At 47.1% G+C, this 24,974-nt stretch overlaps 1 protein-coding gene across 1 annotated transcript; it reads left to right on the top strand.

The window, feature by feature from the left end:
• aqp7 (aquaporin 7) lies at window positions 1–24,925 on the top strand. The gene is made up of 6 exons (XM_041888618.2): window positions 1–399; window positions 8,819–8,945; window positions 9,099–9,236; window positions 9,496–9,614; window positions 23,084–23,301; window positions 24,338–24,925. The coding sequence occupies exons 1-6, from the start codon at window positions 274–276 to the stop codon at window positions 24,534–24,536; spliced, it is 927 nt and encodes a 308-aa protein (XP_041744552.2). The 5' UTR covers window positions 1–273; the 3' UTR covers window positions 24,537–24,925.
• The last annotated feature ends 49 nt before the right edge of the window (window positions 24,926–24,974 follow it).

Below are 24,974 nucleotides of genomic sequence, written 5' to 3'. Positions count from 1 at the left end.
TATGTGAGAGGGGGAAGGTGGGAGGAGAAAGGAGGCCATAAAATACAAACCATGAGTGATGACCACGCCAGTGAGAAAAGGAAGCGAGAGAAAGGGAAGTGGAAAGAGAAAGAGATACAAACAAGGCTGTGTGTCGATTGCGATTTTGAGGGTCGTTGCCCAAATTCTTCCAGATACATTGACAAACTACAAAGGACTGAGTGTGACTCTCTGAAAATAAGAGAAAGACAAGCAGCGGGCATAGAAGACAGACAGAGAAACATAAAATAATCAATGCATGCGATGGAGCAGGGGAGCGTTCAAGAGCATGGAAGAAGTAGAAAACTGTCCAAGATCTGGGTGATAAATGAATATGTTCGAGTGGGACTCGCAGAAACCCTCAGCACCTATGTCATGATGGTAAGCGAAAGAGAGAGAAAGAGAGAAAGAGAGAGAGAGAAAGGGTTAGAGGACACCATCAACCTCTCACTTCTTACGGGCGAGGCCAGACTGGCCCGTTGATTTATCCGTATCCGTGATTTCTAATAATTTCTCAATGGGAGTCATACGTTGACCGTCAACTTATTTTCACGGACAAAAAGTTCAGATGAGTTGAAGTTTTGACGGGCCGACGGAAACGTAATCGTCCGTTTAGCCAATTAGAAAAGAGGAGGCGTTTTACGTCACAAACTTCACACACGCACGGAGCAACATGTATCCGTTGTAATTTGGTGTCCACATCCACGGGTCTGTCTGGCCTCGCCGTTACTCCCTTGCTTATTTGAATTTTACATTTACATTTGCATGTAATATGTTTTGGTTGTTGCATATTTCCAGAAAGACGAGGATTATAAATGAATAAAAAAAGAATGACAAATAAATTAATAAAATGTTGTATTTAAAGGTATTTAGTATTACTAGTTTATTACTACTAGTATTACTACTAGTGTCTCTATTCATTGATTCCAGATTGATTCTGCTTGGAATTCCTATACAAATTGCATGATGCAATAAGCTCCCCATGTAGATGCTTATCATGTGGCATTGGTTGTCACTGTCATGCTCTTGACCCTGTGATAACATGGCTGGCCAGTTGGCCGCAAGCACTCGCTCTCTCTCTCACCTCTCTCTCTCACACACACAGTCCCAGACATGTGGTCTTGGGTCCCTAGGGAAAGCAGTCAATAGTCTCATAGCTGGGGTCTGCTGCCTGTTTGTCACATGCCTGCCAACAAATTCTATTCTTAGAGCTTAGGACACACTCAGAAGACACACACGTGGTAGTAGTGGGATATTGTCTTTACTACTATACAGTAATTGTATAAGGAGCTTTCCCTTTCCTTTGTGATTTACCTACACTGTAAAAAGTGGGACGACACTGTTGTTAATCTGAAGTGCTTTTACTAATTGGAATGATTGAAAATTACGCTTTGGTTCGTTCAACCTATTCTATTAAATGTGTCTGAAATCAAATAACAAATTCTACAGATCAATGTGATTTTTTTAATTGAATGAAAGCTTCTAAAATGCTTTCAACACCTCATGCGCATTCGCTTTGAATTGCGGTGGGGGAAATGTAGCCTATCAGAAGAGTTGGAGGCATGGCTTACTGGGGTCGTGGCTTTCAGTTGGTTATTTTTGCACACCCATGAGAGTTAATGTCATTCCAGTTAAAGTGGTATCTTGTAGTTGGTATTCACTGCTAGCATCTGTAATGATACTGGCATAATTACATTTGATACTAAAGAGCCTAATATGGTTTCTATTTTACGGTAGTCAATGCTTGGTTATGATAGTGTGGCTACTGAAGAATATGTTTGGAAACTAATCAAATTAAACAGTTGGCATTGAATCATATATTTGGTTTCAAAAACGAATTTACTAGTAATCAGTGAAAGTATTTTTGGGGAGTTGATCCAAAAGATCCCTGTAGCTCAGTTGGTAGAGCATGGCGCTTGCAACGCAAGGGTTGTTGGTTTGTTTCCCACGGGGGGCCAGTATTAAAATGTATGCACTCACTAACTGTAAGTCGCTCTGGATAAGAGCATCTGCTAAATGACTAAAATGTAAATATGTAAGAGTAACCTTGGGGCATATGTGTGGGTTGGAAGTAGTTAATTACCTTAGTAACCTACATATGATACAATATTCATACAATAACCGCATCCCCCTAAGCTGATTATATTTTTATAACTAATTAAGTACATCACTCATGAGGTGACAGATTTCAAGGATAAGACGTAATAATTACCATCAGTAAATTACAGAATGTACATTTTAAATGTTAATAGCTCCAAATTTCAATGACTTAAAAACCTCAAACAACTATAAATTGTAGAAATTCAGATACAAATATTTAAAGCATGTAATGAGACAGCTAAAAGATGTGCAACATAAAAATATTGTCACATTTACATTGTATAATTTATTGACGGTCCCTAACTAGCGCCACTAGGCTATCCAAAGTCAAACCAACTTTGCCATGGTGGCACACCGGCTGGCTGAAGCTAATTGGCGAAGGAAGTTAGCTAGCTTGTTAGCTAGTCTAGGCTACTTCCAGACACAAGACCTGGTTAGACCGTTTCAAGTTATCTAGAAGGGTGAGTACTGTAACTGTGTACTGTTTTGGCAGAGTGAAAGTACAAACAAAGTATGTGAAGAGGGCTCCGGCAGCCGAGCAGAAATGGAGGAAAACTAGACTCCCTGCGGACCTGTCATCTTTTCACTCCCTCCTCTCTACATTGTCTTCCTCTGTTTCCGCTGCTAAAGCCACTTTCTACCACTCTAAATTTCAAGCCTCTGCCTCTAACCCTAGGAAGCTCTTTGCCACCTTCTCCTCCCTGCTGAATCACCCTCCTCCTCCCCCTCCCTCATCCCTCTCTGTGGATGACTTCGTCAACCATTTTGAAAAGAAGGTTGACGACATCCGATGCTCATTTATTAAGTGACACCGCTGGTCCTGCTCACACTGCCCTACCCTATGCTTTGACTTCTTTCTCCCCTCTCTCTCCAGATGAAATCTTGCGACTTGTGACGGTCGGCCGCCCAACAACCTGCCCGTTTGACCCTATCCCCTCCTCTCTTCCCCACACCATTTCCGAAGACCTTCTCCCTTACCTCACATCGCTCATCAACTCATCCTTCAAATCAAATCAAATCAAATCAAATTTTATTGGTCACATGCGCCGAATACAACAAGTGCAGACATTACAGTGAAATGCTTACTTACAGCCCTTAACCAACAGTGCGTTTATTTTAAACAAAAAAAGTAAGAATAAAACAACAACAAAAAAAAGTGTTGAGAAAAACAAAGAGCAGAAGTAAAATAAAGTGACAGTAGGGAGGCTATATATACAGGGGGGTAACGGTGCAGAGTCAATGTGCGGGGGCACCGGCTAGTTGAGGTAGTTGAGGTAGTTGAGGTAATATGTACATGTGGGTAGAGTTAAAGTGACTATGCATAAATACTTAACAGAGTAGCAGCAGCGTAAAAAGGATGGGGTGGGGGCAGTGCAAATAGTCCGGGTAGCCATGATTAGCTGTTCAGGAGTCTTATGGCTTGTGGGTAGAAGCTGTTGAGAAGTCTTTTGGACCTAGACTTGGCACTCCGGTACCGCTTGCCGTGCGGTAGCAGAGAGAACAGTCTATGACTAGGGTGGCTGGAGTCTTTGACAATTTTGAGGGCCTTCCTCTGACACCGCCTGGTATAGAGGTCTTGGATGGCAGGGAGCTTTGCCCCAGTGATGTACTGGGCCGTACGCACTACCCTCTGTAGTGCCTTGCGGTCAGAGGCCAAGCAGTTGCCATACCAGGCGGTGATGCAACCAGTCAGGATGCTCTCGATGGTGCAGCTGTAGAATTTTTTGAGGATCTGAGGACCCATGCCAAATCTTTTTAGTCTCCTGAGGGGAATAGGCTTTGTCGTGCCCTCTTCACGACTGTCTTGGTGTGCTTGGACCATGATAGTTCGTTGGTGATGTGGACACCAAGGAACTTGAAGCTCTCAACCTGTTCCACTACAGCCCCGTCGATGAGAATGGGGGCGTGCTCAGTCCTCTTTTTTTTTCCTGTAGTCCACAATCATCTCCTTTGTCTTGGTCACGTTGAGGGAGAGGTTGTTGTCCTGGCACCACACGGCCAGATCTCTGACCTCCTCCCTATAGGCTGTCTCATCGTTGTCGGTGATCAGGCCTACCACTGTTGTGTCGTCGGCAAACTTAATGATGGTGTTGGAGTCGTGCCTGGCCATGCAGTCATGGGTGAACAGAGAGTACAGGAGGGGACTGAGCACGCACCCCTGAGGGGCCCCCGTGTTGAGGATCAGTGTGGCAGATGTGTTGTTACCTACCCTTACCACCTGGGGGCGGCCCGTCAGGAAGTCCAGGATCCAGTTGCAGAGGGAGGTGTTTAGTCCCAGGATCCTTAGCTTAGTGATGAGCTTAGAGGGCACTATGGTGTTGAATGCTGAGCTGTAGTCAATGAATAGCATTCTCACGTAGGTGTTCCTCTTGTCCAGGTGGGAAAGGGCAGTGTGGAGTGCGATAGAGATTGCATCATCTGTGGATCTGTTGGGGCGGTATGCAAATTGGAGTGGGTCTAGGGTTTCTGGGATTATACTGTTGATGTGAGCCATGACCAGTCTTTCAAAGCACTTCATGGCTACAGACGTCAGTGCCACGGGTCGGTAGTCATTTAGGCAGGTTATCTTAGAGTTCTTGGGCACGGGGACTATGGTGGTCTGCTTGAAACATGTTGGTATTACAGACTCGGTCAGGGACATGTTGAAAATGTCAGTGAAGACACTTGCCAGTTGGTCAGCACATGCTCGGAGTACACGCCCTGGTAATCCGTCTGGCCCAGCGGCCTTGTGAATGTTGACTTGCTTAAAAGTCTTACTCACATCGGCTACGGAGAGCGTGATCACATAGTCGTCCGGAACAGCTGGTGCTCTCATGCATGCTTCAGTGTTGCTTGCCTCGAAGCGAGCATAGAAGTGGTTTAGCTCGTCTGGTAGGCTTGTGTCACTGGGCAGCTCGCGGCTGTGCTTCCCTTTGTAGTCTGTAATAGTTTTCAAGCCCTGCCACATCCGACGAGCGTCAGAGCCAGTGTAGTATGATTCAATCTTAGACCTGTATTGACTCTTTGCCTGTTTGATGGTTCGTCGGAGGTCATAGCGGGATTTCTTATAAGCTTCCGGGTTAGAGTCCCGTTCCTTGAAAGCGGCAGCTCTACCCTTTAGCTCAGTGCGGATGTTGCCTGTAATCCATGGCTTCTGGTTGGGGTATGTACGTACGGTCACTGTGGGGACGACATCATCGATGCACTTATTGATGAAGCCAGTGACTGATGTGGTGTACTCCTCAATGCTGTCTGAAGAATCCCCGGAACATGTTCCAGTCTGTGCTAGCAAAACAGTCCTGTAGCTTGGCATCTGCGTCATCTGACCACTTTTTTATTAACCGAATCACTGGTGCTTCCTGCTTCAGTTTTTGCTTATAAGCAGGAATCAGGAGGATAGAGTTATGGTCAGATTTGCCAAATGGAGGGCGAGGGAGAGCTTTGTATGCGTCTCTGTGTGTGGAGTAAAGGTGGTCTAGAGTTTTTTTCCCTCTGGTTGCACATTTGACATGCTGGTAGAAATTAGGTAGAACGGATTTAAGTTTCCCTGCATTAAAGTCCCCGGCCACTAGGAGCGCTGCATCTGGATGAGCGTTTTCCTGTTGATTAATGGCCTTGTACAACTCATTCAGTGCAATCTTAATGCCAGCATTGGTTTGTGGTGGTAAATAGACAGCTATGAAAAATATAGCTGAAAACTCTCTTGGTAAATAGTGTGGTCTACAGCTTATCATAAGATACTCTACCTCAGGCGAGCAAAACCTCGAGACTTCCTTAGTATTTGATTTTGTACACCAGCTGTTGTTTACAAATATACAGAGACCGCCACCCTTTGTCTTACCGCTGGCCATGTCCCTTCCGTCTTCAAGAGAGCGAGAATTGCACCCCTCCTCAAAAAACCTACACTCGATCCCTCCGATGTCAACAACTACAGACCAGTATCCCTTCTTACTTTTCTCTCCAAAACTCTTGAGCGTGCCGTCTCTAGCCAACTATCCTACTATCTCTCTCAGAATGACCTTCTTGATCCAAACCAGTCAGGTTTCAAGACTGGTCATTCAACTGAGACTGCTCTTCTCTGTGTCACGGAGGCTCTCCGCACTGCTAACACTCTCTCCTCTGCTCTTAGCCTTCTAGACCTATCCGCTGCCTTTGATACTGTGAACCATCAGATCCTCCTCTCCACCCTCTCCGAGTTGGGCATCTCCGGCGCTGCTCACTCTTGGATTGCGTCCTACCTGACAGGTTGCTCCTACCAGGTGGCGGGGCGAGAATCGCACCACATGCTCTCACCACTGGTGTCCCCCAGGGCTCAGTTCTAGGCCCTCTCCTATTCTCTCTACACACCAAGTTACTTGGCTCTGTCATATCCTCACATGGTCTCTCCTATCATTGCTACGCAGACGACACACAATTAATTTTCTCCTTTCCCCCTTCTGCTAACCAGGTGGCGAATCGCATCTCTGCATGTCTGGCAGACATATCAGTGTGGATGTCGGTTCACCACCTCAAGCTGAACCTTGGCAAGACGGAGCTGCTCTTCCTCCCGGGGAAGGACTGCCCGCTCTATGATCTCGCCATCACGGTTGACAACTCCATTGTGTCCTCCTCCCAGAGTGCAAAAAACCTTGGCGTGACCCTGGACAATACCCTGTCGTTCTCCGCTAACATCAAAGCGGTGACCCGTTCCTGCAGGTTCATGCTCTACAACATTTGCAGAGTACGACCCTACCTTACACAGAAAGCGGCACAGCTCCTAATCCAGGCACTTGTCATCTCCCGTCTGGATTACTGCAACTCGCTGTTGGCTGGGCTCCCTGCCTGTGCCATTAAACCCCTTCAACTTATCCAGAACGCTGCAGCCCGTCTGGTGTTCAACCTTCCCAAGTTCTCTCATGTCACCCCGCTCCTCCGCACACTCCACTGGCTTCCAGTTGAGGCTCGCATCTACTACAAGACCATGGTGCTTGCCTACGGAGCTGTGAGGGGAACGGCACCTCCTTACCTTCAGGCTCTGATCAGACCCTACACCCAAACGAGGGCACTACATTCATCCACCTCTGGCCTGCTAGCTCCCCTACCTCTACTGAAGCACAGTTCCTGCTCAGCCCAGTCAAAGCTATTCGCTGCTCTGGCACCCCAATGGTGGAACAAGCTCCCCCACGACGCCAGGACAGCGGAGTCACTGACCACCTTCCGGAGACACTTGAAACCCTACCTCTTTAAGGAATACCTGGAATAGTATAAAGTAATCCTTCTTCCCCCACAAAAAAAAAAGTGGTTGTCCCACTGGCTATCATAAGTTGAATGCACTAATTTGTAAGTCGCTCTGGTTAAGAGCGTCTGCTAAATGATGTAAATGTAAGATGGAGGGAGGATGTTGGAGCATTTAGCATTTTTCAAACACCTGAAACAGGTTTTTTCTGCAATCTAGAGCCATAATCATTCTGTCTAATTATATGTTTAAAAAAAAAAGTATATTTTTCTGTATATGTTATCTAAGCATACCTCTTTACCTGTTCAATTTTCATTTAAATGAGTGTGTCATTCTGACTGTTGTAAATCACACATCTAAATATACTGCAATAACATGCCTAAGATGTTACATCCAAATTACAACACAGTACATGGGATCATACCACACATCAATACAGGCACATATCATGGCATCATAATTAACACACAAATGTCATGATATTATCATAAGGTGCCAGATTACATTTAAACCAAATATGTTTCTGCATACCTCTTGAGCAGTCTGTATCCCCCTAAAATCAGGATAAAAGGTTGAAAGGAATGTGAGTCTTATTGAGTACATTTAGTAATTACACACTTTTCTAAAGTCTAGCAACTTTGCCAGCAGCGTGCCAGCTAAGATACCGTACTTAGAAAACTACTCTAAGTTGATTAATAGCCTGATATGGCTTGGTAGCTAGTTATGAGGTTGGGAGATTGGGAACCTATCTAGCTAGCTAGCTAAAGCCAACTTCATAAAATGGCTAGGTGGCTAGTATTACATTGAAAAAACAAAACATTTTAGTTTTATTTATTCATCAAGAAGGAATCAATAGGTTACATAGCTAGATCAAATTCATTTACAAACATACCGCCTGTGAGTCCTGCCCATCATCGGCAGCTAAAATCAAATCAAATGCTGTGTCTTTGCTCCATGGTGCACCTTGGAAGGAACCACTTACTGGGGAGAATGGGGGGGGTACTCTTGGCCTGGTCCAGTCAGTGTGCCCCCTCCGCAAAATACCGCTGGCAGATTTTTTTATAAACAATAATGTTTACGTTTAATAATTAATTTAACATCAGAAAAAGAACAAAAAATGGACAAATCTGAGGGGGAACATGCTCTTGTGCCCCCTATGGGCATGACACCACTGCCAGAGACACTCACATCAAAGCACGCATCCAAGACCCAAATCTATGAATTGAAACAGAGGCTAAATCAGGAAGTTCAGCCCCCCTTTAAAGGCATGTGTTTTTGTGACAAAGCTTGTTGGAAGTTTTATGAAGTGACATGTTTTTACTTTAACAGTAATCCTTTGTTTAATTGAGTAATTGAATCCAAATGCACCAGAAGGAATACATTATGTAGACCCACAAACCAGCTTGGATGTATTCAGCTATAATACATGATTGTAATAAATTCTCCCACTGCCTCTGTGGATGTCTGTTTTTGACGGGTTGTGTTTATGTTGTGTTTATATTCAAGGTGTTTGGCTTGGGCTCTGTGGCGCAGGTCGTGACTGGACTGGGTGCGTTCGGAGAATACCTCAGTGTCAACCTGGGCTTCGGCCTGGGTGTGACTATGGGAGTGCATATTGGCGGGAGGGTCTCAGGTACGTAACACAACACCCCTCCTTTTGTCATGGGTAATGTTTTAAATCGTTTTCATGAATGGTGCCTCTTATACAGCACATTTAAGTGCAAAAGGAAAATACTTCTCTCTCTCTCTCTCTCTCTCTCGCTCTCTCTCTTCCTCTCCCTCCTAGGGGCCCATATGAACGCAGCAGTATCATTTTCCATGTGTCTCTTTGGTCGTTTGGGTTGGAGGATGCTGCCCGTCTATATCCTCAGTCAGCTGATAGGCTCCTTCTTGGCGGCTGGGACCATATACTCCCTTTACTATGGTAAAAACGTAATGATAACATAGAAGACAATGACCAGTTCACTTTGGTAAATCATACAGCCAGTACAAGGAAGCGCTTGTTTGCATTAAATGTCACTATGAGGGCCGGAAATGTTTGTTTCAATATTATTGTTTGAGCTACATGTACATTTCCCAACCTTAACACTTGAAATCCTACAGATAGAAGTAGTGTTTTGGTTGAATATGGTTATGAGGTGCTGTGCAATGTTGTGAAACTTGCTTCGTCACTGTATTTCCAGATGCCATTTACCACTACTGTGGAGGGAATCTGACTGTGTCTGGCCCTAAGGCTACAGCTGGGATCTTTGCTACCTACCCAGCACCATACCTCTCACTTCATGCTGGATTCCTAGACCAGGTAAGCAGGAAAAGGGTAATTTTACCCCATAAAGACACCTGTTGAACAGGTTTGTCAAGCCAGTTTACCCATTGATCTATATTTTACTGTGGACGTTCATCTCCCACTGACGGAGGACAACTCAAGCTATCTCTCCCTTTTCTCACCAAGTGTGTGTGTGTATGTGTGTTAATTGTGTGTAGCCAGGTATTAAGCACATAGGGAGGAATTCAGACCCAAGTGATGTGCACGTAAATGGAACTTAATTTCCTTTTTATGCACTTTTCTCTCAATGCGTAGTCTGACCTTGAACTTAAGCATGGGGAAACACGTGCCAGAGATCACAGAAATGTAGGTGTGGCAGAGATCTGTCTACAGATATGAGTATTCTGACCTTGACTTAATTCCCTCATAATAACACCACTTTTACGCATGAGGAAACCATGAATAAGGTCGAGCGAACCTGTTTGTTCCAAGTGAAGTAAAAAAATGCTGTGACCTAATGGCCTTTTAACTTGCAGTTATGAAACTTGGAGATGCAAGCCAAATGGGTAGGCTACTGCAGCCTGGAGCATGTGATGACGATGCGAAGCATTGCACAATGACAGTCACGCCAAATTTAACCTTTGAGCACTCTTGAATGTTTGAATTATATGCTTTGACATTCTCTGGTTCCTACTATTTCTATCATCTATTTCTATCGTCTATTTTGTCAGAGCCCTTTTCCCTTGCTGCGACCTATCATTTTGTGTCTAGACACAGGGAAGATGGAGGCAGCCCACTTTCCTCCCCGAGTGCTCTCCACTCGACACCCTTGTTTGATGAAGACAAGGTTTCAGTTGCCATGAACACTGCCCCCGTTCCGGGTTCACTGCCTTTTCAAATAAAGGTACTACTGTTGCACTAAAACTTTTCGTAAAGGGCACATCACAAGAGTATAACCAAAAGGCAAATCCCTATAACGCCACCAGAGGGTGCTACAACAGTTCTCCATATACTAGGGGTTGATGGCCTCCACCATCTCAGTAATCCCAACGCTTGTGTCCCTGTTGTCACCTCAAACGAGGGATAACGGTATCATCGTCCTGCATTGCGGCTCTCCACCACTGGAGAGCTTCGCCAAAGGCTCTCCCCTAGGGGTAGTAGCTGTGAGGAAGGTGGTGACGACAGACAATCTCTCATAGGGTGGGTGGAGGGCATTTTACAAGGGCAGAGTTGAGATCGGATTGTGACCTACAGCTCTGTCTCACTCACATCAACTACCTCAAGTTGCTTACGGTGCTTGTAGCCCTAAAGCAATTTCTGCCTTTTATTCAGAAATGTAATGCCCTGATCAGATCAGACAATATGACTGCAGTGGAATACATCAACCTCCAGGGTGGCACCCGATCTCTGCTCCTGCACGGACTAGTCTAGCCCACAAACTGCTGTTGTGGAGCAGCGTACATATCCTGTCGTAAATTTTTAGGGCCTTCCTCTGACACCGCCTGGTATAGAGGTCCTGGATGGCAGGAAGATTGGCCCTAGTGATGTACTGGGTCATACGCACTACCCTCTGTAGCGCCTTGCGGTCGGAGGCTGAGCAGTTGCCATACCAGGCGGTGATGCAACCAGTCAGGATGCTCTCGATGGTGCAGCTGTAGAACGTTTTGAGGATCTGAGGAACAATGCCAAATCTTTTCAGTCTCCTGAGGGGGAATAGGCGTTGTCGTGCCCTCTTCACGACTGTCTTGGTGTGACCATGATAGTTTGTCGGTGATGTGGACACCAAGGAACTTGAAGCTCTCAACCTGCTCCACTACAGCCCCATCGATGAGAATGGGGGCGTCCTTGGCCCTCCTTTTCCTGTAGTCCACGATCATCTCCTTTGTCTTGATCACGTTAAGGGAGAGGTTGTTTTCCTGGCACCACACTGCCAGGTCTCTGACCTCCTCCCTGTAGGCTATCTCATCGTGGTCGGTGATCAGGCCTACCACCGTTGTGTCGTCGGCAAACTTAATTATGGTGTTGGAGTCTTTACTTTTAGCCATTACATCCACAAAAGTTGTGTCAGTCCACCACTCGTGCCTACACTTTGCCCCAGGGTTATCCAAGGTTACCTAACAAGCTAACCTCTCTTTTGTGCCTTAAGATAGTAGTGCTTATAATCGCCTCATTTTAGAGCTGTTGGCATTTCACCCACTGCCTTTCTCCTCCATGGAGGAAGAGTGTCTCATTTCACATTTAAGTCATTTGGCAGACGCTCTTATCCAGAGCGACTTACAGGAGCAATTAGGGTTAAGTGCCTTGCTCAAGGGTACATGGACCGATTTTTCACCTAGTCGGCTCTGGGATTCTAACCAGCGACCTTTTGGTGACTGGCTCAATACACTTAATCGCTAGGCTACCTGCCCCCTGTCTCCAGCGCTTGTGTCCAGTGCACACATTGCGCATCTACATGGACAGGATGAGAGCCCTACGAAAGAGCGATCAGCTCTTTGTCTCTTGGCCACCTTTCCACGCAGGGAGGCCCATTTCTCGACAGCATTTATCCCATTGGATAGTGGAGGCTATTATAATGGCATATAACAGCAATGGCTTAACACCTCCGGAGGGCTTGAGGGCTCACTCCACCAGAGGTGTGGCTACATCATGGGCATTGTTCAGAGGCATCTCTGTTCAAGAGATCTGCAATGTGGCATGTTGGGGTACCTCCCATATCTTCATGAGGTTCTACCGACTGGATGTCACTGCGCCTTCATTAGCGCATACGGTGCTTAGTGTCAGGACTTCTGAGGGTTGATCCTGTCTAGATTTGGCTTCAGAGAGTATATGAGCTCTACGGGGGTTGGCTATATCCCCAAAGTGAGAGACCAAATTTAAAAAATAACTTAAGGTTACCTAATGTAACCCCGGTTCTATGATATTATGCTGTCTCTCACCTTGTTACTCTTGACGGTTTGTGTAAGGAAGACGAACATGTACTTAGAAGTGAAGATTGGAGAAGACTACAGACCATTATATAGGAAGTGCAGTGGTCCACTATTGGCCGTTGCTCCTGTATGTCTACAACGGACGTTGTGAGATTGGATCTTCCTAGACTCCGCCCCTAATGAGGCGTTACCTAAAGTGAGAGACCTCATTCATAATATCATAGAGCCAGAGTTACATTAATGCCTTGATCACACCGATAGCGTCATTGCGCAAAATAGTACGCAGCATCATCTGGATATGTGTGCAACAAAAGTTAAACATTCACCTTCTGCTACCATTTCCGTCAAGCCATCTACGCATACAGTTTGACCCATACGTTCGATAAATCCAACGTATGCACCACACAGAACCCACTGCAACTGCCTCTGCAATGGAATGCTGCAAGGCAAACGCAGCGTTCCATTGGAAATGAATGTACTTCTGGTGTACCAAAATGCAATGACGCTGTCGGTGTGATCGAAGCGTAAGACCTGTGCTCTACTGTGCTGCACTCTGATGTCCAAACTTGTGAAACATGAGAATGACATTCATATCCACAATGATGCATTTCTGTGCAGTACAGATCAGGGACCCATGATGTAATTCCGTTACCTTATTTCTGTTACCAGGTGTAAATCCACTTCACTTTCTGTAGTTCAATAACCAAAATATATTTTTTTAACTCAAGGTGTCATGTTATAGCTAACATCCCATTCTTTCTTCAGACATCTTTTAATCTTAATTTGGAGCAAATATTTAAAAGAGTTTTTGGAAAACGGTCTCATAAAAACCTGAGGAAGATTCTACTTTAATTCTGCTACCAAAGTTTGCATCTGCACAGATCTTCCACAAAATGTGTTTTTGTAAATGTTTCTGTCAAAATTGTTAAAAGTAATCATTGTGCATAGAGTTGTATGGTTTGTTAAACTTTGAAATAAATGGTTGTGTTTGGCATCCATTTTAAAGTAAAAAAAACGGAGTCTCAGCGTAATTCCGTTATCGTGGAATTGCCCTCTACACCAGCGGTTCTCAAACTTTTATTTTACCTAATGGTAAGCTGCAAACCCTGTTATCTACCAGGAGAGTTCTCATCTGTAATTATCACGGGTGTCTACATCCCGCCCCAAGCCAACACCACTCTGGCGGTCAACGAACTGTATGGGGCCAGAAACAAACAAGAGACCGCTCACCCAGAGGCAGCGTTTCTGGTGGGAGGAGATTTTAACTCATGGAGACTTAAAACCATCCTACCTCACTTCTACCAACAAAAACTCTAGACCACTTTTATTTTACCCACAGAAATGCATACAAGGCCCTCCCTTGTACCACCTTTGGCAAATCTGACCACGAGTCCATTCTCCTGCTTCCTGTTTACAAACAAAAGCTCAAACAGGAAGTACCAGTAATGCGCTCAATACGTAAGTGGTCAGATGAAGCAGACACGAGTCTAGAAGACTGTTTTGTTAGTACAGACTGGGATATGTTCCAGGATTCATTCGATAGCATTGAGTAGTTTACGACAACAGTCACGGGCTTCATCAATAAGTGCATAGACGATGTCTTCCCCACAGTGACTATAAGAACATATCCAAACCAAAAACCATGGATTACAGGCAATATCCACGCTGGGCTAAAAGCTAGAGCTACCGCTTACAAGGAACAGGACACGGACATGGAAGCATTCAAGAAATCCCGCTACGAACTCCGATGAGACATCAAACATGCAAAAGGATAATATAGGAGGAAGTTGGAATCCTATTACACCGGCGCCGACGCTCGTCGTATGTGGCAGGGCTTGCAGACGATAACGGATTACAAAAGGAAACTCAGCCATGAGTTGCACAGCGATGCAGAACTCCCAAACGAGCTACATGCCTTTTATGTTCGCTTCGAGGAATATAACATTGTGCTTTGTGTGAAAGCCCCTCTTTTTCCGGATGGCTATGTGATCTCGCTCTCAATGGCTGATGTGAGCAAAACGTGGACTGATCGTGGACTATAGGAGAAAGAGGGGAGAGCATGCCCCCATCCACATCGACTGGGCTGTTGTGGAGCGGGTCGAGAACTTCAAGTTCTATATCGTGGAGCTCCGCCCCTTAGGGGAGCTCTGCTCCTAGTGGTTTACCCTCTGCCCTAAGGCAGCAACAGCCTGAAGCAAAATTATGCACACACCTGCAGCCAATGGGAGCACAGGTGTCCCTATAAGAGGGGACGCCTCCCCTCAATCAGCCTCCCATTATCTTCAGCGACTGGACGACTAGACTGAAGAAGCCAAGAAGAGAAGAGAAGACTCAGGAAGAAATCGCCGTCGATGAGCCAGCCATCGACGTCTTCTAAAATGAGCACACCAGGAGATTTTCCACCCCCAAAAGCCCTTTTCAGGGCTCAGTGCCGATGCTCCTCTATGGCATCTGCGGACCCCCACGACCTTTGTTTCGTGTGTTTGGGGCCGCAGCATGCCAAGGAAGGGACCGGCAATCCCCTTAATTGCGCCTCCTGCGCCCTCCTTCCTATGAAGGTGAGGAAGCAGCGTTGGGCATTCTTTAGGGAGGATATCCCCCTAGAGGATGTACTGTCTCTTCTCGCCTCTGCTTCAGAGGCGTCGTCGGACAGTGCTGGCTCAGGGGATGACAAGGAGAGAGACGCAGAGATGGATGTTCCAATGGAACAATCCGACCCTCTGGCACCAACCTTCAAGACCCCCTTCCCTATGGGGAGTGTGAGATCTGAAGGCTTCTTGTGCGATGACGACACGGGCTCTGTTACGTCAGCAGCCCTGTCCTTCGCAGCGGCCTCTCTGCGTGCGGACTTTCCCGAACTCATTGAGAGAGCCGCCAATCGACTCGAGATAGCGCTGCCCCCTGCTCCCCCCGTGGAGGTCGACATGATGGAGGGCGGCCCCTACTCTAGACCGAGGAAGGCAGCTGAGCCGATGGCTCCTGCTATGCCTTCCCTCGGAAAATATGTCGAGGGCTCATGGGATACACCCCTGGCGGCGCATTCGCCGGCCAAAGTGTACACCCTATTCACGAGAGTGGCTGGACGTGAGTGGGCTGCTAAGGGAATCCCTAGGCTCGAGAGCGCCATGGCGGCGTATCTAGTGCCGGGTTCGAGTCCCTGGGCGGCCTCCAAGAAAGCCACCTTGCCAGCACAAAAGGACAGACTCACAGCACAGCTGGCTGAGAAGTCCTTTACGCTGGGAGCCCAGGCTGTGTCAGCGGCTAACAACATTGCCCTCCTCGCAGCCTCCCTATCCCGTCTAACAACGGGTAGGTCTGAGTTGACCAGCGAGGAGATTGAAGAGGCGTCCAGGATTTCTGGCACTATTCTTCATTTGACACAGGCGTCAGCGATATGCGCAGGCCGGTCCATGGCCACCTCGGTGGTCATGGAACGTCACCTCTGGCTGTCAATGACAGCCATAAAGGAGACGGACAGAGCCTCGCTGCTAAACGCTCCCGTCTCTAGCGAGGGCCTCTTTGGGGTCGCCGTTAAGGAGGCGACGGAACGTTTTGGTAAGCTTGACGAAGAGAGAAAGCACCTGGCTAAACACCTGCCATTGGCAGGCAATTTTAGCAGGGCCTCAACTAACCCCTCAACCTCTAACGCACCCAGTAGAACTACAGGGAGGCGACGGGCCAGGCGACAGGCGCCTACCACCGACAGCAGGCGAGCGGGCTCGGCCCCTCCAGCGACGACGGTGGTGGCGACGATTCCGCCGGCGAGAGAGGTCGTTACAAAACCGTCCTGGCAACACCAGAAGATCAGCCAGAAACGACGGCGTCAATGACGGGACGAGGGGGAGAGGACGGATGACGGCTCGGCGCTGGACGCGACAGAGCCCACTGTTCCCCCCCACCCTACTGTTCAGGGCATGGAGGGAAATGTTTATTGTTGTTATGTGAATAAAGAGTTGGCTCCCACTGACATTGTCACAAAAGAGCCTTTCTTCCATGACACATTGCAGAGTACTTCACGTCCTATGAATTTCTCTCACCATCCTGAGTGTAGCTCAACCCACCAAGGGTGCGTAGTTGAACACACTCAGGAGAGGAAAGAGAAAAAGGTAGCAAGGCGTAGCCTTAGCTCACCTAATAAATATATTTTACTACAGACTCCTAGGAGCTCTGTAGTAAAGGTCTCACATAGCAGGCAGCTGTCTCAGTCTAAATATGACATGAAGACGCAGCCGCTAGCTGGGAATGACGCCTTGCTTCAGGCTAACGCCTCAGCCAGCACAGTTCAGACCCGTGCGACGTTCACGGAGGGCCGGAATACTAGAGTTACAGGTGTAACCAATGTATGGGCGCCCCCGGTTAATTCAGAACGTAACAATGCCCACTACTCTGAGTGCAGCTCACCACACCTAGAGTGTGCTGTTGAGCAGCCTCATGAGACCAGTAAAAAAGAGGTATTGTGGCGCCACCTTGTGGTACCAGTTAGAGACCACACTTTCCAGACTCTGTTGAGTACTGCAGTGGACAGATCTCATGACAAGCAGCAGTCTCAGTCAGACAATGACATGATGACGCAATTGCTATCCGGGGAGGGCGCTCTGTCTCAGGTTAATACCTCAGTCAGTGCAGCTCAAAACCGTGCTGCGTTCACGGAGGGCCGGAATACTAGAGTTACAGACCTAACTGACGTATCAAGGCCTCCGATTCTTTCAGAACGAGCTGATGTTTCCTCTCCCTTTCGAGGGGGGCCCGCCTTGGGCTATTCCACCAACCCAGTGCTGGGGAATAGCGGCGGCGAGGGCCATAGAGGAATACAGGTCCTTCCTACTGGATGCACCACAGCTTCGTGCGCGCCCGCTTTCTCTGCATTGCTGGCAGTGGCAACGAAGCTGTACCCTCTCACGCTGGCTAGAACAGACGTTGCAGAAGGGTTATGCCCTCCAATTCCATCGAACCCCACCCCCCGTTCAGGGGAGTGGTGGAGACGGTGATGAAAACGCCGGACAAAGTGGCCGCTCTGATGTCAGAGATTACGGAACTTTTGGCGAAGGAGGCGGTCACAGTAGTTCCCCGGGAGCAAAGGAACAAAGGGCTATATTCGCCTTATTTCCTAGTGCCCAAAAAGACGGGGGGAGTGAGGCCGATTTTGGATTTACGCACTCTCAACGAGAGCATAACCAAACGACCCTTCCGAATGCTGACGACAAAACGTCTACTGGAATGTGTCCAGAAAGGAGACTTTTGTACAAGCATAGACCTAAAGGACGCGTACTTCCATGTGCCGATACAATCGCGTCACAGGAAGTTTCTGCGGTTCGCCTTTCAAGGGGTGGCATACGAGTTCACGAGGATGCCATTCGGGTACGCCCTGGCACCTCGAACGTTTTCCAAATGTGTGGAGGCGGCATTGGAGCTGCTGCGTCGTCAAGGGATAAGGCTACTAGCCTACCTAGACGACCTGCTGGTTCTCGCCCCATCAGCAGAGCTGGCGTTCACTCACACAACACAGACAGTGATTCATCTCACACGTCTGGGGTTGGCTGTGAATTGGAAAAAGAGCGCACCCTGGCCCAGTCATCAGATTGTCTACCCGAGGCTACAGCTAGACACTGTAATGATGAGGGCTCGAATTTCGGACCCTCGAAGGGTAGCATTGTTGCAAGCCCTGAGGAAGTGTCGTCCGAATCACACAGTGACGGCGCTGTCGATCATGTCACTTTTGGGTCTCATGTCGTCAGCCCACTCTGTGGTCCCGCTGGGACTCCTGCACATGCGCAGAATACAGCGATGGTTCACCCAACTAAGACTAGACCCAGTGCGTCAACGTCATCGGTTGGTGGTGGTTCCTCTCTCGCTAAGAGCAGACCTGGACTATTGGAGGAATCCGAGCGTTCTCACGCACGGAGTCCCGATGGGCAAGGTGTCATCCTACATCCCAGTATTTACAGATGCTTCTCTGACTGGATGGGGAGGGACATGTCAGACTCAAGCGATAGGAGGTGTATGGCCTCAATCAGGTCGTCACATAAACCTCTTGGAGTTGGAAACGGTTCGACTGGTTCTGACCCACTTCGCGCCTACCCTTCGGGGTCGCGATGTGCTGGTCTGGTCAGACAACCGGACCACAGTAACCCACATAAATCGCCAGGGAGGGGTCAGGTCACCTGCCCTCCACCGGGCGGCAGAGGAATTGTGGCTGTGGGCTCACAAGCACCTTCGCTCGTTGAGAGCAGCACACATTCCGGGCTACTTGAACGTAGGAGCAGACCTCATGTCAAGAGGGGGTCCTCGAGACGACGAGTGGTGTCTGCATCCGGACATTGTTCTCCAAATTTGGGAACAGTTCGGGAGAGCCGAGGTGGATCTATTCGCGTCACGCGTGAACGCGCAATGTCCCCTATGGTTCTCTCTGAGGGAACAGGACGAGCCACCACTGGGAAGAGACGCATTCGCGCACTACCCGTGGCCGAAAGTTCTCCTGTATGCATTCCCTCCGCTGTCTTGCATTCTCCCACTGCTAGCCAGGGTGAGGTCAGAGGGGCTGTCAGTGATACTGATAGCGCCCGATCGCCCGGGGGCTCCGTGGTTTGCGGAGATGAGTCAGATGTTGATTGCGCCACCTTGGTCAATTCCACATCGACGGGACGCGTTGACCCAGGCGGGAGGCTCGATAGGGCAGTGGCCCATAATCGGCCAACCACTGAAGGCTTGGTTCCTGAATGGGACAGGTTGAGGCGCCGTGGGTTATCTGATGCAGTGATCAGAACCATACAAGGTGCACGAGCCGGTTCCACTTCTAGGATGTATACCAGCAGATGGAACGTTTTTTCACGATGGTGTGACACACAAGGTGTGGACCCCATGAACTGTCAGGTTGAGAGTGTGCTCTCTTTTCTGCAGTTTATGTTTGATAAGCAGAAATCGCCCTCCACCATTAGAGTGTTTGCAGCGGCAATTTCAGCTGGTCATGAGGGGTTTGGCGGAACGAACGTGTTCAGCCACCCTTTAGTGAAACGTTTCTTATTGGGAACGCGGCGGCTTAGGCCAATGCCTAGAGCTACGCTGCCCCAGTGGGATTTGGCCTTGGTACTCGAAGCGCTATGTAAGTCGCCGTTCGAGCCATTGAATCAAATACCCCTCAAGATGCTGTCTATCAAGACGGCACTGTTGCTCGCCTTGACTACCGCTAAGCGTGTCAGTGATTTGTGTGCCCTGTCGACGAGACCCGACTGCCTTGCCATTAATGGCGATCTGAGCAGAGCGGTGTTACGTCCTAACCCGGCGTTTGTGCCGAAGGTTATTAGCAGTGCATATAGATCACAGACCGTGGAGTTGTGGGCTTTTTTCTCCCCCTCCTCATGGGGAGAGGAGTGAGGAAAAGCTTCATTGTCTGTGCCCAGTGCGCGCTTTGGCGTGTTACGTTGAGCGCACAGCAGCGATTAGGTCATCGCCTCAGCTGTTTGTGTGTCACGGTGCGGCTGCATTAGGTAGACCACTTTCAAAACAGCGATTGTCTCATTGGCTTTGTGAAGGTATTGAGACAGCTTACTAGGCAGCGGGGCGACAACTGCCTCAGGGTATCAGAGCTCACTCCACTCGTGGAGTAGCAGCTTCTACTGCCCTCTTCAGAGGAACAGGGGTAGAGGATATTTGTAGAGCAGCGTCATGGTCGACACCGTCTCCATTTATCCGTTTCTATCTATTAGATATGTCTTCTAACTCTTTGGCTCGATCTGTACTCAGCGTGGCTGAAGGGAGATCTTGAGCAAGAAAGAGGGAAAAAAGCAGGACTGTGGACATGGGTGTCCATCAGGTCCGCTTTGGTTAGGAAGACATATTCTGTTTCTATCTATTAGATATGCCTTCTAACTCTTTGGCTCGATCTGTACTCAGCGTGGCTGAAAGGAGATCTTGAGCAAGAAAGAGAGGGAAAAGCAGGACTGTGGACATGGGTGTTCATCAGGTCCGCTTTGGTTAGGAAGACATATTCTGGACAGATATGTTTTCTAACTCTTTGGCTCGGTCTGTATTCAGCAAAGCTGAAAGGAGATTTTGAGCCAGGAAGAGAGGATAAAGCAGGACTATGGGCAGGTTCCCATCAGGTCCGCTTTGGTTAGGAAAACATGTTTTTTGATAGATAGGCTTTCTATCTCTCTGGCTCGATTGTACTCAGCATAGCTGAAGGGGAATCTTGAGCTAGAAGAGAGAAAAGCAGGACGATGGACACAGGTTTCTATCAGGTCCGCTTTGGATGGAAAGCATATCTTGTGGCATGACTCTTGACTGACAGGGTCAGTATAGTAGAGACATGTATTGAATTGACAGAATGTGAGGTCATCTATCTGATTGTTCAGTTTAGTATGACTTATATTTTGTTCCTGCCTACTAATCTCTGGGATTCCATTGAGTGAGTGAGGTGGTCTACTGTGCACATAATGTAGAGTGACACTTGGTGTCATTCCATTAGTGGTCGGTGGTGTTTTCACAGGATATTGAGGCACATCTATCTGCTAGTACAGATTAGTGTAGCTTCTATTCTGGTGATCTGCCCACTAGTCATTGGCAGTGCCATTGAACTAGGTGGGGCGGGTTTTTAACCGATGACGCGGTATATTGTGACGCTCGTAGGGGTTTTTAGTTGCAGTACCGCGGGAATTGGTTGCGGCCATTGCTAGGCTTGACCTTTTCATTTTTTAATGGGAAGTGTTAGGCTCGGCAGGGAGTACATTTTGGAGCGCTACGCTCCGCCTTAAACCACTAGGAGCAGAGCTCCCCTATGGGGCGGAGCTCCACGATATAGAACGATTAGTTACCGGAGTGTAACTCCAGTTCTATGAGTGGAGCGGAGCCCCATAGGACTTAAGGCCCTGCCGACCCTCTCTAGTCTCGCTGAAGATAATATCTCGGGAGGCTGATTGAGGGGAGGCGTCCCCTCTTATAGGGACACCTGTGCTCCCATTGGCTGCAGGTGTGTGCATAATTTTGCTTCAGGCTGTTGCTGCCTTAGGGCAGAGGGTAAACCACTAGGAGCAGAGCTCCCCTATGGGGCTCCGCTCCACTAATAGAACTGGAGTTACACTCCGGTAACTAATCGTTCCTTGGCGTCCACATCATTAAGGACTTAACATGATCCACACACCCGCAAAGTCGTGAAGAGGGCACGGCAGCGCCTCTTCCCCCTCAGGAGGCTGAAAATATTTATCACGGGCCCTCAGATCCTCAAAAGTTTCTACAGCTGCACCATTGAGTGCATCTTGACTGGCTGCATCACTGCTAGGTATGGCAAATGCACCGCCCATGACTGCAAAGCGCATGTGACAAATACATTTTGATTCGATTTGAGAACACAACTTCAGTAAGATAAGAATAGCATACAAGGAGTGTTACTATGACTTCGGCAGTGCATGGCCGGATGAACCAAGTCTGGGAGGAACATTTTAAAGGCCTGCCTCTTATCGAATTTTTTTTGCAGTTTTCAAGCTAATTTTCTGCAATTCTATACATTTTCTCATGGGGCAGAGAGATTTTTTGTTGTTGCATCTTTAGAGCTAATATCCTGCAATTCTACCCATTTTGCCATGAGGCAGAAAGAAAACTTTGCCGTTACAATGCATTTTATGTTTTATGTTTGGCCCATGTTTCCCAGGGTTAAGAACATAAATTGTTTTTTAAAATAATATTACATTGTATTGTATTAAACCATCTAAACTTATTCCACTGATCCCTTGGACAAAAGTTGTTTAATCTGTTGTTGTTAGTAATATTCATTTAAAAAATGAAATATACATTAAAACATGTCACAGACCCCTGAAGTAGCCCACTTTGAGAACCCCATACATTAGGTAACCTTAAGTTCCATGGTCAGTGTGGGCAATGGGCCAGGGTATACTATTGTACACTATTCTCCCTATTATAATTATATGTGCACTAATCCTCCAACATTAACATGGGGTGAAGAACTGAATGTGGCAATTTTCAGAATGAATCAAAACAGTTTTTTTGTTTTTTTTTTTTGCGTAAAGGCTCTCCAAATCTTTCCATGAAGTAGCCTAGGGTTCATGAAAACTTCCCTAAACATATATATTGTGAAATATCAGTGTTTTGAAATCTACACATGGGTTCTGAACAGAGATAAAAATGCATGTTTTGACGACTGTCTTTAATTTATATCCATTCTGAATGCATTTTCCATAGGCTACATTCTAATGTTGTGCCGATCAAATTCAAATTCAAGGTACACAGTATTTAGAGGGATTGCTTTAGATGAATGAACAGAAAAACATATTGAAGAAAAACTATCTGATCAAATTGGCCAACCCAGTAGGTGTTTTTGGTTGGTTTGAATTAAGCGTATTCAGTGCACGCAAGGGAGCCACACCCGCAAACCATGTTGTTACGCACATGCATATGGTGTCTGAAATTGTACTAAATACTGAGAAGTGCTTAAATCAGAATGCTTAAAAAAGGCATACATTTCCTAAGTCTGATTCGGCCCCATAGTGTCAATCATGGTTGTTTTCCTCTCTCATAGACATTAAACATATCAACCTAATGCCCGCTTTCTCGCTGTGTGCGTTCCAGGTGATCGGCACGGCCATGTTGTTGCTGTGCCTGATGGCCCTGTCTGACCAAAGGAACCAGCCTGCTCCATCGGGGGGTGAGCCCATCGCTGTGGGCCTGTTGGTACTGCTCATAGGAGTCTCTCTGGGGAGCAACAGCGGATACGCTATCAACCCTAGCCGCGACCTGGGACCTCGAATCTTCACCGCTATAGCAGGCTGGGGGCCAGAGGTGTTCCGGTAAGACTTGAGGGGAGTGGGGGGTAAGACCCGGTGGGGGTCAGTTCAGTTTTCAGTTTTGGTTCAGGGAGTCCAGTAATTTCATTTATATTCAATTTGTGAATTCAAAAGTCAATTGGCCATTTTCAGAACTGAGTGGATTGAAAAGTGAATTGACCCCAACCTTGCCTGCTAGTCTTGCAAGGGCTTTTTATCTTACAGTGCCTTCAGAAAGTATTCACACCTAAATAAGTTCAGGAGTAAAGATGTGCTTAACAAGTCACATAATAAGTTACATGAACTCTGTGTGCAATAATAGTGTTTAACATAACTCTGTACCCCACACATACTGTACAATTATCTGTAAGGTCCCTCAGTCGAGCAGTGAATTTCAAACACAGATTCAACCACAAAGACCAGGGAGGTTTTCCAATGCCTCGCAAAGAAGGGCACCTATTGGTAGATGCGTAAAAAATATAAAAAAAGCAGACATTGAATATCCCTTTGAGCATGGTGGAGTTATTAATTACACTTTGGATGGTGTATCAATACCTAGTCACTACAAAGATACAGGTGTCCTTCCTAACATTCACCATGAGGCCAATGGTGACCTTAAACTGTTACAGAGTTTAATGGCTGTGATAGGAGAAAACTGAGGATGGATCAACAACAACTTGCGAAAATATTCACCCCCTTGGCATTTTTCCTATTTTTTGCCTTACAACCTAGAATTAAAATGGATTTTTTGGGGGGTTTGTATCATTTGATTTACACAACATGCCTACCACTTTGAAGATGAAAATTATTTTTAGTGTGAAACAAACAAGAAATAAGACAAAAAAACTGAAAACCTTGGCACATCTAGCCACTGGGATTTTTGCCCATTCTTCAAGGCAAAACTGCTCCAGCTCCTTCAAATCCAGATCAATGGCTGCCAAATAATACAATATATAATTATGTACGACAAAACTCCCCAAAGCTATTTTTGTTAGTTTTTGACTGACTTTGACCACTGTAACCAATCTCCACACTCCCTCTCTCGCTCTCTGTTGTGCAGGGCAGGTAACGGCTGGTGGTGGGTACCTGTACTTGCCCCCCTGGTGGGAGGAGTCACAGGGGCTTCCGTCTACAAGGTCTTTGTGGAACTGCACCACCCCTCCCCCTGTGAACACAGGAGGGAGCTAGAGGACGAGGCAGAGGAGGCGGCTGTCCCTCTGGATATGCAGAAAAACCTCGGCCCAGAGGTGTGTGTGTGAGGCACCCCAGCTATGTTTGTGCACACTTGCTACACCAAAAGTAACTGGAGGAGGATCCAATGGAACAGAAACATTGGCAAACAATTGGGGATGTAGTGCTGAGTAGTTCTGAGAGGACACTGATTGGACTGGTTAATTTCTCGATGGTCCAAGTCCAAGTGAGTCTATTGGAGGCAGTCCAGAATGAATCGTGAAAGTGAAACAACTGTGAAACAGAGCATGAATTCAGTTTGGCTCCCAGGCTAAGGATGAATGAGACCACCTCTAACAGAAGTCAAAGCTGCATATACAAGTCTAGGATCAGCTTAGCTTACCCCTCAACCAATAGAATCATGGAGTCTTGAAACTGATGGCAAAATGCGAGAGACTATGTCAAGAATGTAATTGGTGCTCATTACTCGTATCGGTTTCAAAGAACAAATGCAGCAAATCTGAGGA

This window comes from Coregonus clupeaformis, chromosome 10 (genome assembly GCF_020615455.1).
Source record: "Coregonus clupeaformis isolate EN_2021a chromosome 10, ASM2061545v1, whole genome shotgun sequence".
Classification (NCBI taxonomy): Eukaryota; Metazoa; Chordata; class Actinopteri; order Salmoniformes; family Salmonidae; genus Coregonus; species Coregonus clupeaformis.
Note: the sequence above shows the minus strand (reverse complement) of the source record. Positions and strands in the feature narration are given on the sequence as shown.

Excerpts from the sequence above, each read along its gene's own strand:
- aqp7 (XM_041888618.2), top strand. The coding sequence starts at position 274 with ATGCATGCGATGGAGCAGGGGAGCGTTCAAGAGCATGGAAGAAGTAGA. Across the intron at positions 9,237-9,495 it reads CATATACTCCCTTTACTATG|ATGCCATTTACCACTACTGT; the intron begins GTAAAAACGTAA and ends CTGTATTTCCAG. Across the intron at positions 23,302-24,337 it reads TGGGGGCCAGAGGTGTTCCG|GGCAGGTAACGGCTGGTGGT; the intron begins GTAAGACTTGAG and ends TCTGTTGTGCAG.